Source organism: Arvicanthis niloticus, chromosome 3 (genome assembly GCF_011762505.2).
Source record: "Arvicanthis niloticus isolate mArvNil1 chromosome 3, mArvNil1.pat.X, whole genome shotgun sequence".
NCBI classification, from domain to species: domain Eukaryota; kingdom Metazoa; phylum Chordata; class Mammalia; order Rodentia; family Muridae; genus Arvicanthis; species Arvicanthis niloticus.
The window spans coordinates 136,985,524-137,012,606 of NC_047660.1; the positions used below are offsets into that span (position 1 = coordinate 136,985,524).

Below are 27,083 nucleotides of genomic sequence, written 5' to 3' on the forward strand. Positions count from 1 at the left end.
GACAGAACCTCCTCCAATCGGCTCACGGGCCGCGGAGGTTGCCCCGGTTCCCGCCAAATACGAGCGCGGCGGCCGCGGCGGCAGCAGAAGCGACACCGGCGGGAGGCGGAGTGTACAGCGGGGCCTCCTGACTGAAGCCTGAGCTGCCGCCGCCGCCGGGATGCTGGAGGAGCCGGAGGCCGCGACGCGGAGAGCCGCGGGTGGGTGAAGCTGCGGCTGGGCCACAGCCTGAAAGAGGGGGTCCACGCCCGGGTGGCCTCGGGGCCGAGACCGGGAGAAGAGAGGGCTCTAAAAGGGGAAACTGAGGCCACAAGGAGGGGGAGGAGTCGGCTTTGCAAGCCCCCGAAGGCATCTCGTGTCGCCTAAATACCTAGGACTTGGAGCAAATGGGGAAACAGATCCGGGGTCGGCTTTGATGGGTCCTGAATGCATGTGTCCTCTTGAAATCAATTGGACCTTGTAGCAGCCGGTGAGGAAACTGAGGGCAAGGAGAAGAAAAGTCAGCTGTACAAGTTATTAAGTGCGGTTGTGAACTCCAGAGCAACTCAGACCTTTGCAATGGGCGGGGAAATTGAGGCCTGTGGTCACTTGAGCCCTGGACACCAGAGTAGCCGCACCTTTGCGCGGCAGGGCTAGTCCAGGAAGGTCGGTTTAGGTGGTTAAGCATGGCCAGAAACCCTTTCTGGATTTCCCTATCCTGAAAGGGGTTCTTTGTGAGTGTGGTGTGGACCAGTCGGGTACGTGTTAGGAGTCTTTGTAGCATGGAGCAGGCTTCCCAAAATGTAGGGTGCCCATTCCCCGCTACTTGACTCTGAATTGTATCCCCAGTGTGGTTGAATGATTTAGGGACTGGAAGGGACGAGGACCATGCTAAGCTTTCTCCAGTTGAGCACCACTGACTAGACAGCCCTTCTGGGTACATTATACTAGTCTGCAAGCTTGGATATGAGGAGAATTGGGGGTGGCCAGTCTCAGGGATGGAGAGCAACATCCTCAGTCTCCATCCACTTCTGGGATAACTGCGGCCCCTTCTACAGTTCTGATCATCAAAGATGTGCCCCTCACACACACACACCCCTCCCCAAACGCACAGCCCGGTATCCCGGGAGGGTTGGAGCTGTTGTTCTGACTGGCTTGAGAATTTTATTCGGACATGATTAATATTCGTACAACTGCCTGGACTGTCATGGAGCTTTTATTTAACCAAGGTGGAACATTTAAAACTGACACTATTGCTCTAGCAATAAAGACAAATTTGGTGTATTGGTTGATACCTTTCAGTTCAGCATCCTGGAAGCTGAGGCAGGAGGATGGTGAATTCCAGTTGATCTGGCCTCTGACCACCTGAATTGAATCCTGGCTAGAAGAGAATCAATTCCACAAGCCTCCACCCAATAAATTAGTTAAAATAAGAATTTTAAGGAAAAAATTGTCCTTCAGAAAAAAAATTGTAATAAAAAACCGAGTTGATGTTACCTTTCTTCCATTCAAATGAGAAGAAGGGAGCATGTTCTGGGGGTCTAAGTCTCTCTGTTGATGTGCGTGGGCTGTTTCCACTCTGGACAACTGAGGTTGTAGGAAAGCTCAAGTCTGAATTCCATGTAACATTAATTAGCAAAATGTATGGGAATTCTCCCCAAATTACTGATGGAGTTTCTATCCACCCAAGTCAACTGTTTAAAGGCATTTACCTAATGACAGGTTCTAATCTGGGTGTGGTGGCACATGCCTTTAATCCTAGGACTCAGAGGCACAGGCAAGCCTGATCTACAAAGCAAGTTCAGAACAGTCAAGACTATGTAGAGAGCCACTGTCTGAAAACAAACAAAAAGATAGGCTCTATTTATGGTCCGATATATGTGGACTTTGATGTACTTACATATTCCTGAGGCTTTAAATTTGTTTTAGTGGGAAATATTCTCTCTCATGAGGTCTTTATTTTTTGTAGTTATTAGTTTTAGACCAGGTCCCCATGTAGCCCAGACAGGCCTCTACCTCCAAGTGTCACCATGGCCTAGTTTATGCAGGGCTGAGGATGGAACTTAGACCTTTCTGCATGTTAAGTCATGTTAACCCACTGAGCCCAACCCCAGGTTCTTTATTGTGTCTTGACATGAGTACAGTTTCTGCCATAAAATGTGTTCATCTACTTAAGAATAAGTAAGTTGCCTTCACTTAAAAATCGTTATTGTTTAATTAAAGATTTATTTTATGTGTCTGTGTATATCTCTGCACATGAGCTAGGTGCCCGTGGAGGCCAGAGAGGGCACTAACTCCCTTGGAGCTGGACTTTTGGTGATTGTGAGCTGTTGAATACAAATGCTGGGACCAGAACAGCAAGTGCTTTTAATTTCTGATCCATTTGTCCAGTCCAAAAACAAACAAACTATAAGTAATTTTTTTTTTTTTTTTTTTTAAAGTCTGTAAAAGTAGGCTGTGGTACTTTGTGCCTGGGATGCTAGCATTTTGAGAGGCGGTCAGGAGGATTGCCATGAGTTTTTTTTCCTAGGTCAGCCTGTACTGCATAGTTCGACCTTGTCTCAAGCAAAGAGACAGTTCAAGTGGACCAGACAGGAGCCCGCTTGTGTTTGACTGCTGTGGACCCTCACCCTTAGTAACCTCTCTTCTGCTTTACTTACAGCCATGGATTGCAAAGACAGACCCGGGTTCCCAGTGAAGAGGTTGATACAAGGTAACTTAAGTTCTAAACTTGGTTCCTAAGTTGTTTCCTTTGGCTCCTGTGGGGTCCTTAGTGGCCTGTGAGGGATTGAATGGAAGGTAGTAGTTTCTCCCTTCAGGCTGGATAGTCTGTAAAGGCCACTAAACATTGGAGGGCTCTAGTGTGTGTTTGTTATATCTTGTCTCTTTGGTTTTGGTGCTAGGAACCAGCCAAATCCTGCACCACTGAGCTGTGACTACCCCCAACTTTTTTTTTTACTGTGTAATATGTGTGTCTAGTGAGCCTACATAAACATGGGGCTCACTATGAGTGTGAAATTGAATTATATTCCATGGATGCTATATGCACATGAGCTGAGGGCAATTGTCTTGTTTCCATTTGCTAACTTTTTTTTTTTTTTTTTTTAAGTTTTTCGAGACAGGGTTTCTTTGTGTAACCCTGGCAGTCCTGGAACTCACTCTGTAGACCAGGCTGGCCTCGAACTCAGAAATCCACCTGCCTCTGCCCAGGTGCTGGGATTAAAGGCGTGCGCCACCACCACCCGGCTAATTTTTATTTTTTAATGAAAGCTAGTGTGTGCATATTTTAAGAGAAACATTACATGTTTATTTACTGTGTAGCCTCAACTAGTCTAGAACTCAAAGAGATCCACCTGCCTCTGTAATCCTGTTTACTGGGATTAAAGGTGTTTGCCACCATGCTTCCAGTTTTAATTTGGGGGAAGGGGTTGTATTTTGGTTAGTTGATTGGGTTTTTTTTGTTGTTGTTGTTTTTGTTTTTTTGAGACATGATTTCTCTGTAGCCCTGGCTGTCCTAAAACTCACTCTGTGAACCAGACTGGCCTTGGACTCACAGACATCCACCTGCCTCTGTCTCACCACTGCCTAGCCAGTTTAAAAAAATTTTTTTTAATTTATTTATTTTATGTATGTGAGTACAAGAGAGCTTCAGATTCCATTACAGATGGCTATGAGCCATCAGTTGGTTGCCGGGCATTGAACTCAGGACCTCTGGAAGAGGAGTCAGTGCTCTTAACCACTAAGCCATCTCTCCTGACCCAGTTTTAATTTTTTTTAATGATTTGTTTATTTTTATTTTGTCCTATGAGTGTTTTACCTTCATGTTTCTTAATATGCTGTGTTCATGCAGTGGCATTGTGCTCACTGCAGGTGTTATACTTGCTATACCACCAAGTTGGTGCTGGGGACTGAACTCTTGGGTCTTCTGTAAGAGCAACAAGTGTTCTTAACCACTGAGCTGTTTCTAGCTCCTATTTTATATACTTTTTAAAAGATTCATTGAACTTTTTAAAGTGATGTGTGTGGTTTCTGGGTGCATTACTTGTTTGCAGTGCCCTGGAGGCCATGGGGTATCAGATTCCCTGAAGCAGGACTTATAGGCAGCTTTGAGCAGCCAGATGTGCTGGGAACCCACCGTGGGTCCTTTGCAAGAACAAGAATTGCTCTTAACCCTTGAGTCCCCTCCCTAGCTGCTGGTTTTAGTGTGTGAGACAGGACCTTACTCTTTAGTCCACCTTACCTACTCGCTCCAGAGTCCGCTGGACCTGTACATCTTCCTGCTTCAGCTGGAGTCACAGGAGCATGCCTTCCCAAGAAGCCCCTCTTCAACCCTGGGATTGAAACTGCATGTCCTGCAAAGGGACTAGGAGGCCAAGCTGCACCCTGGGGCAGGATTTCCAACTTACCATTTGATTCATGGTGATTCAAAATCACCATGGTAATTCAAAAAATGGTGATTCATTTTTGTGTGTCTATATGTATGTTTGTATGTATTCTGTGGTATGTGGGAATCAGAAGATAACTGTCTTAGTTAGAGAGTTTTGCTGCTGTGAACACACACCATGACCAAGGTAAGTAACTCTTATAAAGAACAACACTTAATGAGCTGAACAACATTTAGTAATCTTCATCTGAAGGCTGCAAGTGGAAGACTGACTTCCAGGCAGCCAGGACAAGGGTCTGAAGCCACATACACAGTGACATACCTACTCCAACAAGGCCACATCTCCTAATAGTGCCACTCCCTAGGCCAAGATATACAAACCACCACAATAGCCTTCTTCCCCGTGAGGGTCCTGGCACCATCTTTGGCAGCAAATGCCTTTATTCACTGAACCATCTTGCCAAGCCTTTGGTGTCTCTGTTCTAAGGAGATGTGCCCTGCAACCCTGCATGCTGTCTCTGTGATACCCTGGCTTCTCCCCAGTAGGTCCCAGTAGCTTCCTCCAAGGAGGCATCCAGATAGACATCACCCTACTGCTTGGGGCAGGACCTGAGTGGAGAGTGCTGCTGGGCAGCGCATGTATGTCTCTTCTACATTCACAGGCCGTCGTCATGCCCTTGTCCCCAGGCAGCGGGACTGTGTCGAGGGTCAAGGCTCCCATCTTCGAGCCTAGCTGTCCATCTGGCTGACCCCGAGCAGTTCCTCCCCACTCAGGATTCCATGGCCAGGCTGGCTTGGGTAGACAGTATAATCAGTTTGAAACCTCAGGGCAGCCATGTGTCATGTGCTGACTCAGTTTGGGGAAAGGGTTGGTTTGGTTTTTGGATTATGAAGAATTAACCAGTGGCACTTTGACATTTAAATGCATGGAATGGGCCCCTGAGGTCATGTGAAAGTGCCTGCTGCCAATCCTCACTGCCTCCTGAGTTTAACTCCCCCTTAATTTTCTGAGTGTGGGTGTTATACTTAGATGTATGTCTATACATCATGTGCATGTCTAGTGTCCTTAGAGGTCAGAAGAGGGTGTCAGGTCCCCTGAATCTGGAGTAACAGCTGTTTGTGGGTGCTGGGAATCGAACTGAAAGTTCTCTACAAGAGTAACCAGAGCTCTTAATTGCTGAACCATCTCTCCAGTCTCCAGCAGGTCTATTATTACTTGAAATTTTCATCCCAATCCCTAATAAGGCCAGTAATACCCAGGCACTTAGAATTTGAAGATGGGTGACAGTCCCCCTTTGCTGTCACTAAAGATGTTGCTTCTCTTCATTTCAGCCCGCTTGCCCTTCAAACGCCTGAACCTTGTTCCCAAGGAGAAAGTTGAGGAAGACACATCACCAAAAGCGGCTGTGGAAGGCAAAGTCCCGGATCTACAATTGTCTTTGGGCACTTTTGAAAGCCAGTGTCACACAGGCTCTCACGTAGGCTTGAGTACAAAGCTGGTCAGTGGCCAGGGCCCCATTGATAGCTTCTTGAGGGCAACAATCAAGCCAGTACCAAGTGTGGTCATTATCGACCTGACCGAGAACTCCAGTGACATTCCAGATAGCCCTGAGGGCCACAGTGAACTAAGTCCTGACACTGCCAGTGTGGTCACCACAGTGGAAGGAGCTGCCAAGCAGCAGGAGCACTCTGCAGCAGAGCTGTGTCTCCTAGAGACCCCTTCAGACATTACTTGCCACGTGGAAGAGGAGCCTAGGAGCCCAGGAGGCCCAAAGAGGACGGGTGACTGTCAGGCTGGTTCACTACAGAGCTGTTCTGAGCTCACCGTAGGTTCTAGGACATGCCCCACAAAGGAGTTATCAAGCTGGAGCAAGGCAGGGGATCTCCTGTTTATAGAGAAAGTACCCGTGGTGGTGCTGGAGGACATCCTGGCCACTAAGCCCTCCACTGCCTCTCTTCCCATGATGTCCCTGGATAGGAGTGCCACTTCAGAGAGTGAAATGCTGGAGTCCTGCCCTGAGGATGACTCCATACTGAGCCACTCCTCCATCAGCTCGTCTTCTCCATCCAGCTCTCCTGAGGGACTGTCCATACCCCCAGCACATCAAGGTGGAAGCAGCCCCCCCTCCACACCCATCTGCAGAGTGAGTACCCACCCTCCAGAATCCCAGGGCACTGACAGGGCCTGGACACTTTCCCTTCCCACCAGGTTATGTGGTTAGTGACCCAGGAAGCAATGCCTCACCCTGGGTAGAGCCCTAGTTTGGAACACTAGGCTCCATCCCAGATACCTCAGAACCTATTTTCTGGGGAGGTAGAAACAGGAGGATCCTTAAGTCAGGGTGATCTTCAATTACATTGAATTTGAGGCCAGTCTAAGCTGCATGAGACCTTGTCTCAACCCAATCAAAAAACTATATGTAATCACAGTGTTTTGGATGCTGAGGCAGGAGATTCTTGCATTTAAGGCCAGCCTGGACCATACAGGAAGACTTAGAAAACTGAGGAAAGGTGTCTGGGGATATGGCTCCACAGTAAAGTGCTTGCCTAGCATGTGTAAGGCCCTGGGTTCAATCTCTAACATCAAAAAAAAAAAAAAAAAAAAACCAAAAACCCATGGAAAGCCACCTTTGGTTTATGTTCCTGGCTGTGAGTTACTCCACACATCTTTGACACCTTAGGATGGTCATGTTGATTGGAGAGGGATATGTGAGCTCTGCTGGGTTCTGGTTGTCAGTCTAAGCTACATCCATAAAGGTACCTCAGGGCAGTCTGCAGCCAGCTGGCTCGTGACAACATACCACTCATCTTTAAATATTGTATTGAGGATTAGGGTATATCCAAGTCTCACCTCCAGCACCAGAAATAAGTAAATAAACATCAAATTAATTAATTAATAGATAAATAAAGAGAAGCCGGGGAAATAGCAAATGTGGAGAGCTCCGCTTTGAGCACAAGGGAACAATTAGTATGACGGGCTCCACTGTGAGACCTGGGAACCAGGGTCTTATCTCACCTCAGTACCCCCATCCCAAATGCTCTCTCACACCTCAGTACCCTCATCCCAAATGCTCTCTCACACCTCAGTACCCTCATCCCAAATGCTCTCTCACACCTCAGTACCTTAATCCCAAATGCTCTATCTCACCTCAGTACCCCCATCCCAAATGCTCTCTCACACCTCAGTACCCCTAATCCCAAATGCTCTCTCACCTCAGTACCCTCATCCCAAATGCTCTCTCACCTCAGTACCCTCATCCCAAATGCTCTCTCACCTCAGTACCCTCATCCCAAATGCTCTCTCTCACCTCAGTACCCTCATCCCAAATGCTCTCTCACCTCAGTACCCTCATCCCAAATGCTCTCTCACCTCAGTACCCTCATCCCAAATGCTCTCTCACCTCAGTACCCTCATCCCATATGCTCTCTCTCACCTCAGTACCCTCATCCCAAATGCTCTCTCACCTCAGTACCCTCATCCCAAATGCTCTCTCTCACCTCAGTATCCTAATCCCAAATGCTCTCTCACCTCAGTACCCTCATCCCAAATGCTCTCTCACCTCAGTACCCTCATCCCAAATGCTCTCTCACCTCAGTACCCTCATCCCAAATGCTCTCTCTCACCTCAGTACCCTCATCCCAAATGCTCTCTCACCTCAGTACCCTCATCCCAAATGCTCTCTCTCACCTCAGTACCCTCATCCCAAATGCTCTCTCACATCTCAGTACCCCTCATCCCAAATGCTCTCTCACCTCAGTACCCTCATCCCAAATGCTCTCTCACCTCAGTACCCCCATCCCAAATGCTCTATCACACCTCAGTACCCTCATCCCAAATGCTCAGCATCTTTGGTTGTGGATTTTGGAATATTTGTGATGTAACATGCAGATTTTAACCTCTGGAGGAAGGACTCCAAATTCAAATAATGTATTTCCATTTTGTGGACCTTCTTTGGTGTTTGTTGTTTTAAATATAGATTTATTTTATGTATGTGAGTACACTTGCTGGAACTTGGGACCTCAGGAAGAGCAGTCAGTGCTCTTAACCACTGAGCTCTCCAGCTTCCTTGTTTTGTGTTTTTTGAGATAGAGTCTCTGTGTAGCCCTGGCTGTCCTGAACCTGGATCTGTAGACCGTGCTGGTCCTGACCTTAGAGATCTACCTTCCTTGGTCTCCCAAGTGCTAGAATTACGTGCCTGGCTGCGGGCCTCCTGCATGCAGCCATTTATGGACCCTCACCGAACCTGAAGTCAATTTCAACTCTTTCTGGAGTATTGGTGGCAGTCAAGTGAGTGACATCAGTGCTGTGATTTTACACTGGTGATCACACCTTGGTGCTTAGGGAGTCCTATACTAGGGTGGCCTTGGGCTTCAAATATGTCATGGGTATCTCACTTTTGTTAGCTTCAAATCTGCACAATGGCAACTGTGCCACTGTTCTTAGGATCCCATAGGTAACACAGCATTTGGGATGAGGCAGGAGGATTATCAGTGAGGCCAGCCTGGAATGTATAGTTGGACAAGAAGCCTTAAAACCAAGTTTGTTCAGAATCCCAGAATATTCTGGTTGCATGGCACTTTCATTTGTTCATAGTAGATCTTTATTTGGTGTGGACCCCGATATAGGTGATTTGTTCAGCTGTTCCTTTGAGACCATATTGCCAGCCTTGGTGGCTTTGTGACTTTTGAGCTATGGGATTACTTCACTTACTGAGAGCACAGACATCCTGAGGGAACATGGTGACCTGCTGATTTGACAAACTGAACTTGGAACTGTGGTGTGTCCTCCCTCCAGCATTGCTGGCTGTCCTGATCTTATGATACATAAGGTGTAATTGGCCAAGTCCATTAATTTTGTTTTTCTTGTCTCTCACTTGAGTCAGTGATCCACCTCATGATGTTTGACTTAATTCCTGACCCTATGAATCTAGAATTTGAGGCCTCTCCAACCTATCAGGGTCTATCTGGGTAGTTTTTGATTTGAGCAGGGAGTCTTGCTGTGTAGACCAGGCTGGCCACAAGCCAGGACATTCCTCCTGAGTGCCAGGTGACAGTTGATAACAGCTAGGCCTGGCTCCTGTCCCCAAATCATGTAAGTCATATTTGCTCTTTAAGTCCTGCATGTCTCGGTGCTTCAAGGGTCACTGTAGGGATCCATTGCTTTTCCATCCAGCCTTTCCCCCTTTTCTTGATCAGGTGGCAGCCATTTTCTTAGCTTGCAGGATAGTTTTTGTCTCTTTTCATTTTTTTCTTAAATTATTTATTTTTATTTTGCATGCATTGGTGTTTTGCCTGCATGTATGTCTGTGTGAGGCATTGGATCTCCTAGAACTAGGGTCACAGACAGTTGTGGGCTGCCATGTCGGTGCTGAGAATTGAACCTGGGTCCCCTGGAAGAGTAGCCAGTGCTCTTAACCACTGAGCCATTTCATTTTGTTTTTTTGGGTTTGTTTTTTTTGTTTGTTTGTTTGTTTTTTGTTTTTTGTTTTTTTAGACGGGGTTTCTCTGTATAGCCCTGACTGTCGTGGAACATACAGAACTCAGACTGGCCTTGAACTGACAATAATCTACTTGGAGTCTACCTTCCAAGTGCTGGTACCTGTCTGCTTTGTTTTTGAGAATTTTAAACATGCTTATGATGTGTTTGGATCATATTCACCCCTTTACAATTCCCTGAACTCCAAATTCTCCTCTACACAACCCCCTACCCTCAACTTTTCCCCTTAATTTTATGAGGTCTTGGTTAAGTAAGGTGATGATACTTTTAATCTCAGTACTTGGGATCTAGAGGCAGGCAGATCTCTGAATTCAAGGCCAATTTGTTCTACAGAGCAAGTTCCAGGGCAGCCAGGGTTACATATAGACCCTGTCTCAAAAAAAACAAAAAAAACCCAAAGTTTTAATTGAAATAGGACTTTATCATTTCTTCTAACCCCTCCCATGTCCTACACCCTCAAGTTGATAGTCTCTTTATTGTTATATACATATATGTGTATGCACAAAGATATGTCTAAATACATCCTGCAGAGTCCATTTTTGCTGTTTGTGTGGGTGGTCTTTTGGCTGACCACTCTGCATTAGACAACAATAAGGGGCTCATCTCTGGGAGAGCCTAGTCTCCTCCCAGCAGGCATTATTTGCCTGTAGTTCCTTTTCTAGGATGGGACCACATGAAAATATCCCCCTTCCATGATCGCATGTTCATTGTTCAGGTCTTGTTTATGCAGCTGTTTTTTGAGGGGGTTAAAATTATTTATTTTATGTATATATGAGTATGCTGTAACTGTTTTCAGACACACCAGAAGACAGCATCTAATCCCATTACTGATGGTTGTGAGCCACTGTGAGGTTGCTGGGGATTGAACTCAGGACCTCTGGAAGAACACTTAGTGGTTTTAATTGCTGAGCCATCTTTCCAGGCCCATGCAGCTGTTTTTAGGAGACAGTCTCAGCAGACTTCCTGATCTTGTGGCTCTTACAGTCTTTCTACCCACTCACTCTTCTGCCATGTTTCCTGAGGCATAGATGTAAGAGCCAGGCTGTAGGTGTATTCCTGCTGCTGGGCTCCCCATGATCCAATGGCATCTTCATTGAGTCCTGTTGTATCTGCTCTAAGGATTGGCATCTTTAAGGGAAGGTGGCTATGCATACCCAGGAAAGGAGGCTTATATACAGAGACGTGGCGTCTCGTCATCTGGAGCTAGGCTTGTGGGTTTCCAGGTGGAGCAGGGTTGCCTACTCTTGTTACTACATTTGCTGAGTCTACTTCATGTGCCTACATGTGCAGGACAGAGACCATCTACTGGTCATGATCCCTGTAGGAGGATGACCCTCCCACTCCTAGCAGCCATCCTTCCTCACTAGCTTCTCAGCTATGGTAGACATTCATGAGTGTTCCCCATTTGTGCTGGAATTTTGTGTGGCTTGATCTGTGTGGGTCTTAAGTATGCAATCATAGCTACTGTGAGTTCATAAGTGTGACAATTTGTCATGTCAGGAGAGCATAGTTTTGCTGCAGATGTCTGCAGATGTGGCTCTCAGGGAGGTAACATATCCTATGCAGGGCCAAGTGTACCACTGCCTTACTTGAATGTAGATTTTGTGGAGTTTTCTCTGTCAATATCTCAAGAAAGAGAGCTGATTCATCTGTGGGTGTAAAGATAAGAACACAGGGCGCTGGAGAGTACCTGCTTGCTCTTTCAGAAGACTGAAGTGCAATTCCCCAGTACCACAAACATACATGGTGACAGACATAACGTGCATAAATACAAAACATGCACACAAGTAAACATGTCTTTAAAATTACTACCACCAATTAGGACAGCTCCGTTTAAATATCATGCATGCTTTTGTGTGCTAGGAGGCTTCTGTAGTAAGTTTGTGTATGATATTGTCAGAGGCCTTTTTAGTGTGATTTATCCTGCCCCATACTCCTGCCCCTCTGTCCTGGCCCCACCCCATTTGACCTTTCTCATGTTGATCTTTTATCAGTTCCCTTGAGATGCTCCAAGGCCCCTTACTGTTTTCCTGCCTTGTGTGTGGATGTAGATGGGAGAACATGGTGGCATTCATCTTGCTGGATCTGGGTTTCCTTACCCAGGATAAGTTTCCTTAACTTGGAATAAGCTGCTCCCATTTTCCTGCAATGTTTGTTTGTTTGTTTGTTAGTTTTTCCCTGGTTGTCCTAAAACACAGAGATCCATTCACCCGTCTTGGCATCATAATTTAATTTTTCTTAGCAGCTGAGTAATACTCCATTGTGTTGATGAACTGCATTTTCATGATCCATTCAGTAGTTGATGAACAGCTAAGCTGATTGCATTTCCTTCTGGTATCCTAACTCAGGGTGCAGCTGGATCACAGCAGATCTGGAGCAGGTGTTTGAGGCCCCGGGTGGGTGGGAACACCTCAGCCACTTGCTACAGCCTCAACCATCCTTCTCGAGAGGCCTATTGATCTTTTTCCATATAACACTTAACACTTACAGTTTTTAAAGATTTATTTATTATGTACACGGTGTTCTGACTGCATATATGCCTGCACACCAGAAGAGGGTGCCGGATCACATTACAGATAGTTGTGAGCCACCAAGTGGTTGCTGGGAATTGAACTCAGGACCTCTGGTGGAGCAATCGGTGCTCTCTCCAGCCCCTACTGTTAGCATTCTGTCTAAATTCCACCCCACAGTTACTTGGCAACGGTAGGCCTGATCTACTATAAAAGGGGCTGCTTGCCCCCTCCTCTCTCTCTCTTGATCTCTTGCCTTGCTCCTATTCTTTCCCCATTCCCTCCTACTCCTCTCTACATGCTCAGGGCCAGCCTCTACTTCTACTCTCTTTCTCTTCCTTTCTCCGTCTCTACCATCCTCTTAACTCCCCTCCCCGTGCCCTGAATAAACTCTATTCTATACTATACCATTGTGTGGCTGCTCCCTCAGGGGGAAGGGATGCCTCAGCATGGGTCTGCTGAGACATCCCCTTCCCTCATACCTCACCACACATCCATAGAACATATTCCCTTCTCTTTATTTTTTTATAAACACAACATAGAAATACCTTGGCTCCAAGCACCAAAGCCAGGGAAAATTCCAGAAGAAAACTTGGCATCTGTTGTGAACATATTTAGACAGCTTTCCTCATCATTCTGTCCAGGGCAAGATAGTGGTGCACATAGTGTTGTTTAGCACGTTGGGCGCTATGTAGATGCTGCTGAGCTATATCGGCAGGCAGGTGGGGTTGCTCTGGTCCTCTCTGCATATGAGCACTGAGGCTTGAATCCGGGACTCAAGCCCAGCATAAAAAGCACAGGTGATCCTCCTGACTCACACCAATACTTCAGGGCTAGTGGGTCTCATCCCAGCACCACAGAAACCAGGTTTGCTGCTGTTTGCCTGCTAGCAGGGTCATTAGTTCAGGGCCAGCCTGAGCCACATGAGACCCTGTCTAAAAACAATCATCCATAGTAACAATATCTTTATAGTCCCAGCGTCCCCTTAGTATACTTGAAGTCCTCCACTATTTGTATTTCTGTGTCTGTACATGTGTCTTTCTATGTAGATTAAAAATACTTTTGACTGTGTAGCTCAGACTACAGTGGCAATTGTGGGCCCTTTTTTTCTCTGCATTCGAGGGTCCCACAGTTCACAGAAGAACTCAGTGTGCCTTAGTTACTTGGTGTCCTGGGCTCCCCATGGAGAAGCCTCTTTAGAGGATACAGCTCCTATGTGTTCTATACCTTCAGAGCCTTGGCCCCATCACCTTTTGTGCTGTGAGTGGGTAGATTCTCTGTGTAGAACTAACAAGTCAGCCTTGCCTGTCTTTTGACAACATCTCTCTGTAGCCTTGGTTGGCCTCAAACTCAACAGAGGTCTGAAAAGCTTGTTGACACCACCTGGCCCCATGGTGATGCAATCATCTCACTCATTGAATACAGAGAACAGTCCATGGCCATCCGTGGGTCTGCAAACAGAGGGCCTGGCCTTCCCATGTCCCTATAGCCAATGCTATGCCACACTGCCTCTGCCTTGGTATTTTCAACTAATACTCAGCTCCCTGAGTTGTCCACCAAATCTAAAAGAAACTTGCAGAGCTATTTCTGCCTTGTTTGTTGTGTGTAAAAACTAGAACCTTGCATGTCCAAGGCGAGCACTGTACTATGAGCCAGGCACCCAGCCCCTAGTTGGTATTTTAGGGAGTCTCCACTAAGTTGCAATCATACAGAAGAGCAAGAACTACAGGCCTGGTTCATGGGCCCAGCCAAGGTGACCTGCTACATCCTAAAAAGTAGAAGGCAGGTAAGGGACTCAGTCCTGATGGCATGCCTGGCAGTACAGGCGTACAGGCCCATGTTTCAGCTGTAGCAGCACAAAGAACTCAGGCTCATTGGAACCAGGAAGGGTTTCATTTGGACTTGCATAAAAGACTGGATAAAGGGCTCAGCCTTTAAAGAACACAGTAGGGTGGGATTGGGAGGAGCTAGCTCTCCACCCTGTAGGCCCAGCACTTCCACCTGCTGGCTTCTCTGCTCACTGGGATGCTTATCTGTGCTCTACTTACCTGAGTAAGGCCTTTGCACTTTATTTGTAACTTTTGGGGTTGTTGGCTGGAAAAAACTGCAGTTTCTTTGTTTTACAACAATGTTTCTGCTTTGTCTCAACACAGAAGGGGACATTCTGGATGGGCTGTACCTCACCTGGGGATTACAGGTGGGGCCTTCATCCCTAAACATGCCTCCCCAACCCCCAGTCCCATACTGGGGGGTGGGGGGGTCTAGACAGAGAAGCTACCTCTAAATTATATAATCATTGACAAACAACCTTTGTGGGTTAGTTCCTCTGTGAGAGTGGAGGCCAGAAGACACTTGATTATTGGTCTATAGGCATTGTGCACCCTTTTTGAGGGCCAGAGCCCAGGGTTTCACTGTGTCTCCCTGGCTGTCCTGGATCTTGCTATATAGACCAGGCTGCCTGCCTCTGCCTCTGCCTCTGCCTCTGCCTCTGCCTCTGCCTCTGCCTCTGCCTCTGCCTCTGCCTCTGCCTCTGCCTCTGCCTCTGCCTCTGCCTCTGCCTCTGCCTCTGCCTCTGCCTCTGCCTCTGCCTCTGCCTCTGCCTCTGCCTCTGCCTCTGCCTCTGCCTCTGCCTCTGCCTCTGCCTCTGCCTCTGCCTCTGCCTCTGCCTCTGCCTCTGCCTCTGCCTCTGCCTCTGCCTCTGCCTCTGCCTCTGCCTCTGCCTCTGCCTCTGCCTCTGCCTCTGCCTCCCCAGTGCTAAAACTAAAGGCATGGCCATCACATTGGGCTTCTTGTTCCGCTTGGTGTCCAGCTCGACAGCAATCGGGGCCAAAGCTTTTTTATCTTTGGCAATTCTTCTATTTATAACTATTTGCTATTCTAAGGCCAAAAGCCATTGGCTTCTGGTAATTAATTCCTGCTGGCAGCGGGGGGGGGGGGGGGGGATTAATAAGAAGAAAGGCTGAGTTGCTAGGGGTCTTTTCTCTGTGGCTCAGGGACCTCTCTGCTGGCCAGGCCTGGGACTCATTGACTCTGTTGTCAATGAGAAAGGGAAAAGGAAAGAAGGATCTTAGATACAACATGCATAGACACCATACACTCTGGTCAAGCCCAACCACCTGTCTCATCCACTCCACAGGTGTTTGTGCATATTTCCATATATATATATATGCATTTGGTGGATGGAGCAGAGCCCCCAAATCACACTTACTTCTTCTCTTTGGCCTTTTTATACCTTCTTAGACAAAAGTCCTTTGGAAAACTACCTCATAGATAAAATGTTACGCAAAAGACACTTACAGAAGGATATAGTGAGTTTAAAGCAGTGTTTAGTCTGTGAGCTCATTATACGTTCAAAGCAACAGTTCACATGGCCTTGCCTTATCACAGTGCACACCTGTGGCTTCATCTGTGGCCCTCACCTAGAGTGAGTGTTTTTCCTTAATCACAAATCCGTCCCAAGCCTATTTCTCTTTTTAGTGTAATTATGAAAGCTCATTGTGTTCCTTATTGTGTAGCCTTTACTAATTATTTTATGATGAGGGGCACAATCTTTTTTCTGTTTTGTTTTAAACTCTTTATTTAGTTTTATACATGTGAGTACACTGTCATTCTCTTCAGACACCAGAAGAGGGCATCAGATTACAGATGGCTGTGAGCACCATATGGTTTCTGGGAATTGAACTCAGAACCTTTGGGAGAGCAATTAGTGGTCTTAACTGCTAAGCCATCTCTCCAGCCACCACATTCTATTCTTGATTCTAACTTTATTACAACTTTTTGGCAAAACAACTAAAACCATCTTCTAAAATTATTTTAATCAGATCAGGAGTTCTATAAAGTCATTAATTCTTGTAAATAGCATTAATTCATGGAAGTTCATGTTCATGTTGACCTGCAGGAAATTTGCTCAATAAGGTGGACTGATGCCCAGGAATCATTAGGCTATGTAATAGTAACAGGAAAGGCTTATCAGCACTGAGAAGCAGTCAAGGAACAAAGTCTCTGGTGGCCCTGCATTTCAGAGTTCAACCATTGTAGGCCATGCAAAATAGTGGGCTCTCTCCAAAAAAATCTGTGTGCATGCTTTTAGCCTTTCCTAGGTGGCTTCTGGAGTATATGTACCACTTGGGCCTGGGCCAGTTAGTTGAGGTAGTCTGCTAAGCAGGGAGCCCCCAGGCATCCTGTTTCTGGTTTCCAGTACTGGGATTAAAACTGTCTTATCATTACACCTGGCATTTTTCTGTGTTGGGGCTTAATCATGTCTTTGTGCTTCAAGATAGTCAACTGCTAAATTGCTAGGCTTTTGTGGGGCTTACAGACTGCACTCATGATGTCCCCTGCAGGCTCCAGGTCCTGCTGCCCTTTGTGTAGGGTGGGATGGAGTCCCTGGGAAATGTGGCTTAAGCTCTTTTGTCTTTCTTTTCAGGTTGCCAAGAACCTTGTCAAAGGCTCCACAGAGAAGGGCAGGAGCAAACTGCACAGAGTAAGGCCCCCTCCTCCCAGCTCTCCAAAGCTCCTCTGGGCTCCTCTGGGCTATATGTGTACTGCCATTGCACTAACAGTGGTAATATACTGAGGTGTCCTGAGTGCATGAGCCCTACCTCAGTCTCTCCTAGGACAATAGAGGTGATGGGAAAGCTCCCTTCAAGGGAGCATTGAGTTCAAGTTCAGCCAGGGTTACATAGTAAAACCCTATCTCTTTTCTCTTTTTCTTATGTTTTTTCATTTTGTTTTGTTTTTGAGACAGGGTTTCTCTAGAACTGGCTAAGCTGGAACTCATTCTGTAAACCAGGCTGGCCTTGAACTCAGAGATTCCCTTGCCTCTGTATCTCAAGTGCTGGGATTAAAGGCATACACCACCATCAGCTGGCAAGACCCTGACTCAAAAATATATATATATATATAATCAAAAAAACAAAACCAAACAAAATAGCTTTGTTATAGTGTTACTCTCCTTGGAAGGCTGTGAGTTAAGCTCACATAGGAATAGTCCCAGATAGTGCAGAGATGACATAGCTGCTGTGGCTTCTCACCCTATGGCCCACAGTGGGGACTCTGATTGGTTTGTTTGTTTTTTTTTTTTTTTTTTGGTTTTTCGAGACAGGGTTTCTCTGTGTAGCCCTGGCTGTCCTGGAACTCACTCTGTAGACCAGGCTGGCCTCTAACTCAGAAATCCGCCAGCCTCTGCCTCCCAAGTGCTGGGATTAAAGGGACTCTTAAAGGGATTCTTAATGTGGAAAAGTCTAGACCCTGCTGTGCCTGCTGGACTTTGAAGTTAGGAAAGGGTGACATGCCAGTTGGGGCTCCTTTGGCATTCAGTATTGGAGGGTTGGCTGTTTGCATGCTGAACATACTGATCCCCTACAGTGTACTCCAGTCCTGTCTGTTATATCTGTTTAGACAGAGGCTCACTGTGTAGCCCATACTGGCCTAGGTCTCCAGTGACAGGACGGCATGCCTGTATCTCCAAGTGCAGCTTAGTCTGGGTGAGCAGCACGTGTGCAAGTACGGTGGCCAGACTGTGTTTCCAGGGCACCTGTCTCCTTAGAAACAAGCAGATAGGTCCCTGCAGTGCAGTCAGGCCTGTGCCTCCTGCTCAGTTCAGACTGCCTCTTTTTGCCAGAAAGTAGCACTTGAGAGATATGGCCCAGTTGAAAAATACACTAGGGTGCCCAGTACCAAGACCTAACAGGCTTGCTACAGCAGCTGCCCGCATCCCTAGGCTCCAAGTGTAGATAGACCTGCTGGGCTAGAGCTTAGTCTCTAGAAGGACCTCTGCTGGGCATTGATTGAGTCTAACCCAAGACTCTGTGTAACACTTTCCCACCAAGCTCCTGTACTTCAGCTCAGTCAACCACTTCAAAAGAAATCAAGTCCTGCAATGTGTATGTGCAGGGAATCTTGAGTCAGCCTTGGCTACATGGAAAGCTGTTGGGGTCCACACTAGCCCCATGTTGGGGCGGCCAAAAAAATGTTGCAGCCCAGACAAAATGTTGAGGCCCGGGCCGACCCACGTTTGGGCAGCCACTGTATCCCGGCCCAAGCTGCCGCTCCGGTCTGCGGGTCGGGGTTCAGCAAGAGCGAGGGTGAGGACAGACTCGAAGAATGGAGACCAGACAGGGTGTGATTCAATCCCGTTTATTCTTCAGTCTCTCTTCCTCTAAGTGTCTCCTTCTCTGTCTCCTCTGTCTGCTGTGTCTGATTCTGTCTGGAGCCAAGTGTCTTCTACCTAATGTCTGATTCTGATCTGTTCTGTCTCTGCCTTTTATATGTCTTAATTCTAAGCCACACCTCTAAGTTACACCTTTAGTCATGCCCTTAGGTCTTGTCTCTAACTCTGATCTCTATACTTCTAAGTCATACTCTTAAGTCACACACCTTTAATCTCACACACCTTTAATCTCACACACCTTTAATCTCAAGGTATCTAAAGCAAGATTATCGGAGTGTGCTCAGCTGTTGTAGGCTATTGTAATCCAAGTCTCATGTCAGGGTATATGGCTCAAGATGGCTGCAAAGCTGATAGCCGCTTTCTGCTAAAAGTCGGCCCCCAACAGAAAGCTGTTGCCTGGCAGCCACCGCTGTCCTACCATTTGAGTCTTAAGTGCTGAGCCCTGGGGTCTGTGCTTGGCAGTTCTTGTCATGGGTCACCTCCAAGGTGCCTTTGCCACTGTCTTCACAGGATAGAGAACAGCAGAGGGAGGAGAAGGAAAAGCTGAGGGAAGAGCTACGACGAGCCAAGGAGGAGGCACGGAGGAAGAAGGAGGAGGAGAAAGAGCTGAAGGAGAAGGAGCGGAGGGAAAAGCGGGAGAAAGATGAGAAGGAGAAGGCGGAGAAGCTGCGGCTCAAGGAGGAGAGGCGCAAGGAGCGGCAGGAGGCCCTGGAGTGAGTGGCCAGCCCCTAGAGGCACTCCACAGCAGTGTTTTCTGCTGGGTCCCTTCTGTTCTTCACTCCCTGGAGCCTGGCTAGAGAGGTGTAGTTGGCTTCTGGCCTGTGTACTGTGGGCTTTGGCTGTCTGGTGGCCACCAAGCTGGTGGGAATTTGGTTTTAGATGGTTTGGTCACATCAGGATCTCTTCCTCAGTTTCCTAACTGTGCCATTGCATCAGTGGACAGCCACTGTGTCCCACGAGGTTGTGACTCTGAAAGAAGCTCACAGAAGCTCTGTATCTCATGAGACATTCTCATGTCTATCCTGATAGTAGTCTTCATTTGTTTTTCTATTTTTGGTTTCGTTTCATTTGGTTTTCTGAGACAGGATTCTCTGTAGCCATGGCTGTTCTGGAACTTAACTCTGTTGATTCAAACTCAGAGATCAGCCTGCCTCTGCTGGGATTAAAAGTATATGCCACTATGCCCAGCCAAAAAAAACAAAACAAACATTCTTTGTTCCCTGCAAGTAGATGGTTGAGATTAATAAATGGCAAATGATTTTTGAGCAAGTTTGTTGTACTGCTGAGGATGGCTTTTTGGTTCTCCTGCCTCCACCTTAGTGCTGGGTGTTAGATGCACCACCACATCTGGCTTTTGACATGTTGGGAATGGACATAGGCGCCTGGTGCATGACTAGCTATCACTCTACCCACAGAACCCCAACCCATCAAGAATTTTCTATTGATGGGCAGATGTGGTGCATACCTTTAATCCTCACTCAGGCTAATGGATTCTGTGAGTTGCAGATCAGCTTAGTCTACATAGTGAGATCCTTTCTCAAAATAATTTTATTTGGAGACTTGGGATACCAATAACATCAGCACTCAGGCAGAGGCAGGAGGCTTCAGGTTGCCTAGAAAGACTGTCTCAGAAGCAAAGAAAACAACTTTGAGGTTGTGCATTTTCATTTGTTAGTCCCAGTGCCAGAGCCTTGTCGAAGGTGGGATATGAGAAGGGCTGGCTCCTTGGGCTCACAACTCACTTCTTCTGTCTCCCAGGGCTAAACTGGAGGAGAAAAGGAAGAAAGAGGAGGAGAAGCGTTTACGGGAGGAAGAAAAGGTAGCCTGGCTGCATGCCCTGTAGTGTTTGGCATGTCCTCGCTGGACGAGTCCTTCATGGATTGGGGGTAATATTGCCTTCCCAGAGTGCCCTGGGGTAAGTGCCTGTCTTGTCGCCTTCCCACCACAGCGCATTAAGGCAGAGAAAGCGGAGATCACTAGATTCTTTCAGAAACCGAAGACGCCACAGGCTCCCAAGGTGAGTGCTGCCTCAGCTCTGTTCTAGACACAGCTGACTCTCGCTGGGTTTTTTAATAATATGACTTTGCCATCATTCACCCTGTCTTTTGGGATCATCTCTTACCTGCAAATTATCTAAGTTGGCTGGCCAGCAAGCAAGAAGAGGGTTCTGACTGCTCCCAATCCAGTGCCAGAGATACCCACTGCTAGGCTCTGGGGTTTATGTGGTTGTTACCTTGGGTGGCAACATTGTACTGACAACACATCTCCTTAGCCTTGCTCTAGGACCACCAAATACATTCCTGTCAGGGTTCAAATCTGAGCTTTTTCTTTGCCTCTAGAAGGATATGGAGCCCAATGGTGCCACTCTGTGGCTTGCATGGCAGCCCTAGGAACAGAGGGGCTTGTGGTGCGGTAGAAATTGGGTAGACTGAGGATGACCTTTTACCAAGCCAGCTCCCCTCACTGCCCACTCTGAGATCTCCTGACATACTGTGTGACATCTGTTGCTCAAGCGCTGGTCCCACAGTCGCTTTGGTGGCCTGGGGTATCTTAGATCCTGGCCCTGGCATGTTAGGATCCTGCTAGCGCTGGTTGTGTAGGCTGAGCTAGTCTTGAGCTCACCCTCCTTCTTCAGCCCCTGAATGCTGCAATTTCAGGATTGAGCACATGCCAGGGGCTGAACATGGTCTTAATGTCTGCACATGATGTGTCATCCTCATCACCTGGCCAGTATTAGACACAGCGTAGTGCCGTGCATTCCAATGGCAATTCCCCGAGACTACCTGGAAATGGGAAAAGAGCTAGGCTTTTACCTCAGCCACCTCAGCCTGTAGGTGAGTGAAGAAATGATGCTCTTGACAGCTCAGTGAAACATCCTGTTTTCATTTGTGAATCTGCTCTGTACCTCATCAAGTCCCCAGCTGATCAACCTATGAAACTGGAGGCTCAACATGGCTCCAGCCACTTGGCCTGTGACCAGTACCATGGCCAGAGCCAGTTAAAAAACCCACTCACCCTATGGTGGAAAGAAACACTGGGGAAGGGCTTGGAGTCCTCTGAGGATACTCTGTAGGCCCTGCTGTAGCCTACACTGTGTTAATAATGGCTGGCCATCTCCTGGATTTTTTCCCTTCCTGTTCTGTCTGTTTTGGTTTTTGTTTGGAAAGTCTTACGTTCTGTGGCTGTGACTCTGCAGAATTAGGGAGACATGAGGGTTTGAGGTTTGGAATGTGGCATCCAAGCTCGGGTCCTCTGCAAGAGTAGCATACTTTTAATCCATGAGGTTAACGGTTATAGAGCGAGGTGAGACTACACACAACACATGTGGAGGTGGAGCTAAGAATGAAACTTAAAGGGTCAGTTACAATGTGTGGGTTCTGGGGATTGAATTCAGGTCATCATGTTTGGTAGCAAGAATCCTTACCCTGAGATATTTTGGTGGCCCCTGGTTTGTCTTTTTCTTTATTATTTATTATTGTATTTGTGTATGCTTGGGCAGAGGTCAGAGGACAACTGTCTGTAGTCTTTTTTTTTTTTTTCCTCCCATCATGGACAGGTTAATCAGAGTTGAACTCAGGTCACTAGGCATGGATGCTGAGCTTTTGACCTGCTGAGCCACCCTGCTAGTCTTTGTATACTAGATCGGCATTCTGCCTGCTGGTCTGGCTTGTGCCTTGGTAGGAGCACTGGGATTTCAGGTGGTCAACTGGGCTGTGACCATCTTGAATATTCCTAATGCTACAGGAATTTCCTGGCCCCAGGGGACCAGCTGCTACTTCTGTGACTCAGAGCTTTGGAAAGCCCAGGGGAAGCTCTGGGATATACTAGTAAGGGGCTGGTTGCCTTCCAAGAGGTCCTGAGGCCAGGCTTGGGCGGCATGATTTTTAGGAGTTCCCAGCCTCTAGTATGCCCATAGGGAGACTACCAACCAAACAGCCAGACTGTATACAAAGTGCAGCCCTAGTGTGTGCAGCCCTAGTGTACACCAACATAGCTGTCAGAAAGACTTGAGCGTGCACAACCAATGACAGGGTGAATGGGCCAGCCAACACGGCACATGGCTGGACACGGGCCCTTTTGGGGCCTCTTGTGTTTTCACTCTTAGAACAAAGGGACTGGCTCTGAGCTCTGCTATATACTAGCCCTGGGGCCTGAGCTGCTCCTTGTCTCTCGTCTCACTCATCTCCCAATCATCTAGTCATTCAGTGCACACAGAAACTGGGTTTCCAGAGCTCAGTGAGTTTAACAAACATTTCAGACACTGTGCGGACCAAGAGGCACACACATGTACACATAACAAAGTGAATGGAGCTTTTCCTCTTTTATAGATTTTGGTTTTTTAATATTTATTTATTTATTTATTTATTTATTTATTTATTTATTTATTTATTTAGGTTTTTTAAGACAGGGTTTCTCTGTGTAGCCCTGGCTGTCCTGGAACTCACTCCATAGACCAGGCTGGCCTCGAACTCAGAAATCCGCCTGCCTCTGCCTCCCAAGTGCTGGGATTAAAGGCGTGCGATTTTTGTTTTTATTTGTATAAATGTTTTGCCTGTGTGTGTGTGTCTATGTACTATATGCATACAGTGCCCACAGAGAACACAAGAGGACTTTGAGTCCTCTGGAAGAGCAGCCAGTGCTTTTAACTACTGAGCCATCTGTCCAGCCCCTAAGTAAATAAACTGTAAAAAACAAACAAACCAAAAAAAAAAAAAAAAAAACCACAAACAGGAAACCAAAATCTGGAAGACAACTATGTCAGCCCATGCCTGTCATCTCAGCAGGCTTAGATGGGAGAATTGTGAGTTTGAGGCCAACCCAGACTATATATATATATATATATATAAGGCTGGGTCTCCACAAGTGAGGTTAAAGTTACTGAGGTGGAGGTAGCTCTCAAGAGGCTTTGTTTGAAATCCATTCCTATCACTCCAAAGAAGGAAGACTCTGGAGTCTTCCAGCTCCCATGCAGCTCCCTTTGGCCACCATGCAGCAATGCACCAGGACTAGCACAGCTTCTCACTTGCTGGTAATGCATTGAGTTCTTCCTATTGCAGACCCTGGCCGGCTCCTGTGGTAAGTTTGCCCCCTTTGAAATCAAAGAACACATGGTGCTGGCTCCACGGTGCCGGGCTGCCTTGGATCAAGACCTGTGCGATCAGCTGGACCAGCTCCTGCAGCAGCAGAGTGTGGCAAGCTCCTTCCTCAGTGACCTAAAGGGCCGGCTGCCCCTGAGATCGGGGCCCACCCAGGTCTGTGGCCATGACACAGACATCATGGACAGGTGAGAGCTGGCACACCAGGCCATAGAGCCAGCATGGGCCCCCAGGGAGTGTCTGCTTTGGTTACATGTCATGGGGCTGTGGGGCACACCTGTACCCTGGGTGCACCAGGAACAACAGTCCTGAGCAGTTCCCAAACAGGCAGGTCACATAGCAGCCAGCCATGAGCACAGTATTGAGCAGTCTGATTACCAGGGATGTGATCATCGTGGAGAGCAGCAAGGTGGACGGTGTGCCTGAAAGGAAAAAGTTTGGCCGCATGAAGCTCCTGCAGTTCTCAGAGAACCACCGGCCAGCATACTGGGGGACGTGGAACAAGAAGACAGCAGTCATCCGCCCCCGTAACCCCTGGGCCCAGGACAAAGTAAGCCTTGGGATTGGTTCCTCATGGGAGTGGGCTGCTCTGTGATATGTTCCACCATGGTGCTCATGCCTTGTTCTCTCTCCAGAACCTTCTTGACTATGAGGTAGACAGCGATGACGAGTGGGAAGAGGAGGAGCCTGGGGAGTCTTTGTCGCACAGTGAGGGTGTAAGTAACCCCAGTGGAGATGAATGGCATCGGCTGCACCAGCTGCAGGAGCCGGCCATTATACAGTTGGCTTATGTGGGTTGGGCCTGTTAATCTGGTTGTTCTGGTCCTGCGTAGACTGTTGAGTGCTTACCACTCCAGTTTCCCCAGGCACATAGATAGGCTGTTGGAGCCACACTGAGCCCTACCAGTCCCTTCTTCCTTTGCTTACATGTGCTGTTTCTATCTGGTTCCCCAGCTCACTATGACTTAATATGGTCCTGCTGACACCAATGTAGATGCATCCAGATGTACTGTGGCACTGAGGATAAACTAGGGAACATCCAGAGCCAATGTCGGGCACTAGGCAGACTCTCCAAGCCCGTCAGTGCCTGCATGGATATATATGTTTATATGTGAGGTTAGACTGGCCTTCAACTCTGACATCTGTGTTCTGTGTGCATGTTAGCTCTTTTCTTTCTCTTCAAGGATGAGGATGACGATGTGGGGGAAGATGAGGATGAGGATGATGGCTTCTTTGTGCCCCATGGGTACCTATCTGAAGATGAAGGCGTAACTGAGGTGAGGGCTGCCTCAGCTGGTTATAGGGTGTTGAGGTGATCGTCTGCTTTGGCTTAGGCTCTGGGTGAGCAGGCATGGGCTTTCTCTGCTGCAGAGTGATTGACATGCAGCCTGGCCTGCAGATTCACCTAGAGCTCTAACCCCCAAAGAAAGCCTGGGCTGCTCCACAGTTCTGTGCCCCTGCAAGATCTCCCATGAGGGGCTGCGGAGAGCTTGAGTATCCTTAGGTCCCACGCTCCTGGTTGCAGATTTACTGAGCCTGAACAGGATGGCTGAGGTCAGACTGGCTGTGCCTTCTCATCTCTGGCCATGATGTTGTTTTGGGGCAGCTCAGGTCCTACTGGAAGCCATATTGGAGCAGGGTGTTTCTGGGGTTGGAAATTTGGTTACCTGTTAACTAGGTCATAGAAGCTGTGAGGCTGGACAGCCAAAACCACTGAAATATCCTGACTCAACATATGATTCAGAATGTGAACTGACTTCTCAGAGTTGTCCTTCACTGCCATATCGTCCTAGGCTCTAGCACTGGCTCTCCGTAGCTCAGCACCAGTGCTTCAGTGCCAGGGAGCATGGGCATTAAACAAGGGTCTGCTCCATATCCTTCCAGGAGTGTACGGACCCCGAGAACCACAAAGTACGCCAGAAGCTGAAGGCCAAGGAGTGGGATGAGCTCCTAGCCAAGGGCAAGCGCTTTCGTGTGCTGCAGCCTGTGCAGGTGGGATGTGTGTGGGCAGCAGAAGCAGCCAACTGCACAGGTTCCGACTTGAAGCTGCTGCAGCAGTTTACTGCATGTCTGCTGGATGTGGCATCCCCTGACGAACCAGAACCCAGGGCCTCCAGGAGGGAAAAGAGGGACCAGCATAGTAAGTAGGGTGTGGGAGAGCCTGGGAACAGCCCCCATCTGGGTGTCCTTGATGAGGTCACAAGTCTGCAGAGCCTGTGTGTGGGCATCTGTCCACTGATAACTTGTCTGCATGTACAACTGACAGGGCCTTCTGCTCATCTGTGTAGCAGTGTGCCCTTTTAATTTTGGGTGCTGGGTACAAACCCAGGTTGTGCATGAACCTGCCAAGTGCTTGCCAGTGAGCCACACCGCAGTCTTGCTACACTATCCTTGACTTTTTTGTTTTGTTTTGTTTTTTGAGTCAGTATCTTATATTGTGACTCAAGACAGGTCTTGAGGTTACCAGATGGCTTACAGTGTTCTTGAATACATGGTGATTCTCTTGCTTCCAGCTCCTGAGCACTTGAATTGCAGGTGTGAGCCCCTAGGCCTGGCTCCCTTGGAGATTTTAGTAGGACCCACAGCAGAATGCTGAGTCAGTTTTGAGACCTGGACCAGAGTGCAATGCCACTCCCTCTGTCATAAACCTGGGGACACTGGTGGCTCAGAGTGAGCAGTGGCTGCTCAGGAGGAACATGGGGGCACACACAGCTGACCACATGTCATTGCTCAGGGCCACTGGGAAGTAGGCATGTTGTTTAGTCACTCTTAAGCCCATGCTGAGTAGCTTTCTTTGAAGTGTGCCTTGCCAACAGTGAGGATGGATAGAACCTTTCATGGCTTCATCTAGCCCATCTCATCCCACAGTCCTGGCCCAGTTGCTTCCGCTGCTACATGGCAATGTGAATGGGAGCAAGGTGATCATCCGTGAATTCCAGGAGCAATGCCGCCGTGGCCTGCTGAGCCTCCCAAGTCCCACCCAACACCTGCAGATGCCCAACTTGGAGGATGCTGTTGCCGTGCCATCCAAGGCCAGGCTGAAGCGCCTTATCTCCGAGAACTCTGCCTATGAGAAGCGGCCTGACTTCCGTATGTGCTGGTATGTGCACCCACAAGTGCTCAGGAGCTTTGGCCAGGAGTGCTTGCCAGTGCCCTGCCAGTGGACCTATGTCACCGCCATGCCCTCAGCACCCAGGGAAGAGAGTGGCAATGTTTCCACCGAGGGGCCTGGCCAGAGCACACCTATGCCACTCAAGCGGAAGCCAGCAGCCACCATGTGCATCACACAGTTTATGAAGAAGCGGCGCTATGATGGACAGGTGAGCTGCAGAGGGCATGGGCTTTTGCTCACCTGTCCTAAAGCAGGCTGTGTACCTGCATAGTTTATGCCAGGTCAGAGGACAGCTTTATGGCGTTGGTTTCCTCCCGCTTTCACGTGGGTTTC

The 27,083-nt window shown here is 47.9% G+C and overlaps 1 protein-coding gene across 1 annotated transcript in view; it reads left to right on the top strand.

The window, feature by feature from the left end:
• Chaf1a (chromatin assembly factor 1 subunit A) overlaps positions 1 to 27,083 on the top strand; it is a 29,075-nt gene continuing 1,992 nt past the window's right edge. The window contains exons 1-13 of the mRNA XM_034498395.2: positions 1 to 200; positions 2,642 to 2,692; positions 5,696 to 6,507; positions 16,797 to 16,853; positions 19,053 to 19,255; positions 20,301 to 20,361; positions 20,491 to 20,559; positions 23,600 to 23,826; positions 24,020 to 24,188; positions 24,274 to 24,354; positions 24,823 to 24,915; positions 25,523 to 25,778; positions 26,507 to 26,958. Of these exons, the coding sequence (XP_034354286.2) occupies positions 161 to 200; positions 2,642 to 2,692; positions 5,696 to 6,507; positions 16,797 to 16,853; positions 19,053 to 19,255; positions 20,301 to 20,361; positions 20,491 to 20,559; positions 23,600 to 23,826; positions 24,020 to 24,188; positions 24,274 to 24,354; positions 24,823 to 24,915; positions 25,523 to 25,778; positions 26,507 to 26,958 (2,571 nt within the window). The 5' untranslated portion in view covers positions 1 to 160. The remainder of the gene's footprint in view (positions 201 to 2,641; positions 2,693 to 5,695; positions 6,508 to 16,796; positions 16,854 to 19,052; positions 19,256 to 20,300; positions 20,362 to 20,490; positions 20,560 to 23,599; positions 23,827 to 24,019; positions 24,189 to 24,273; positions 24,355 to 24,822; positions 24,916 to 25,522; positions 25,779 to 26,506; positions 26,959 to 27,083) is intronic.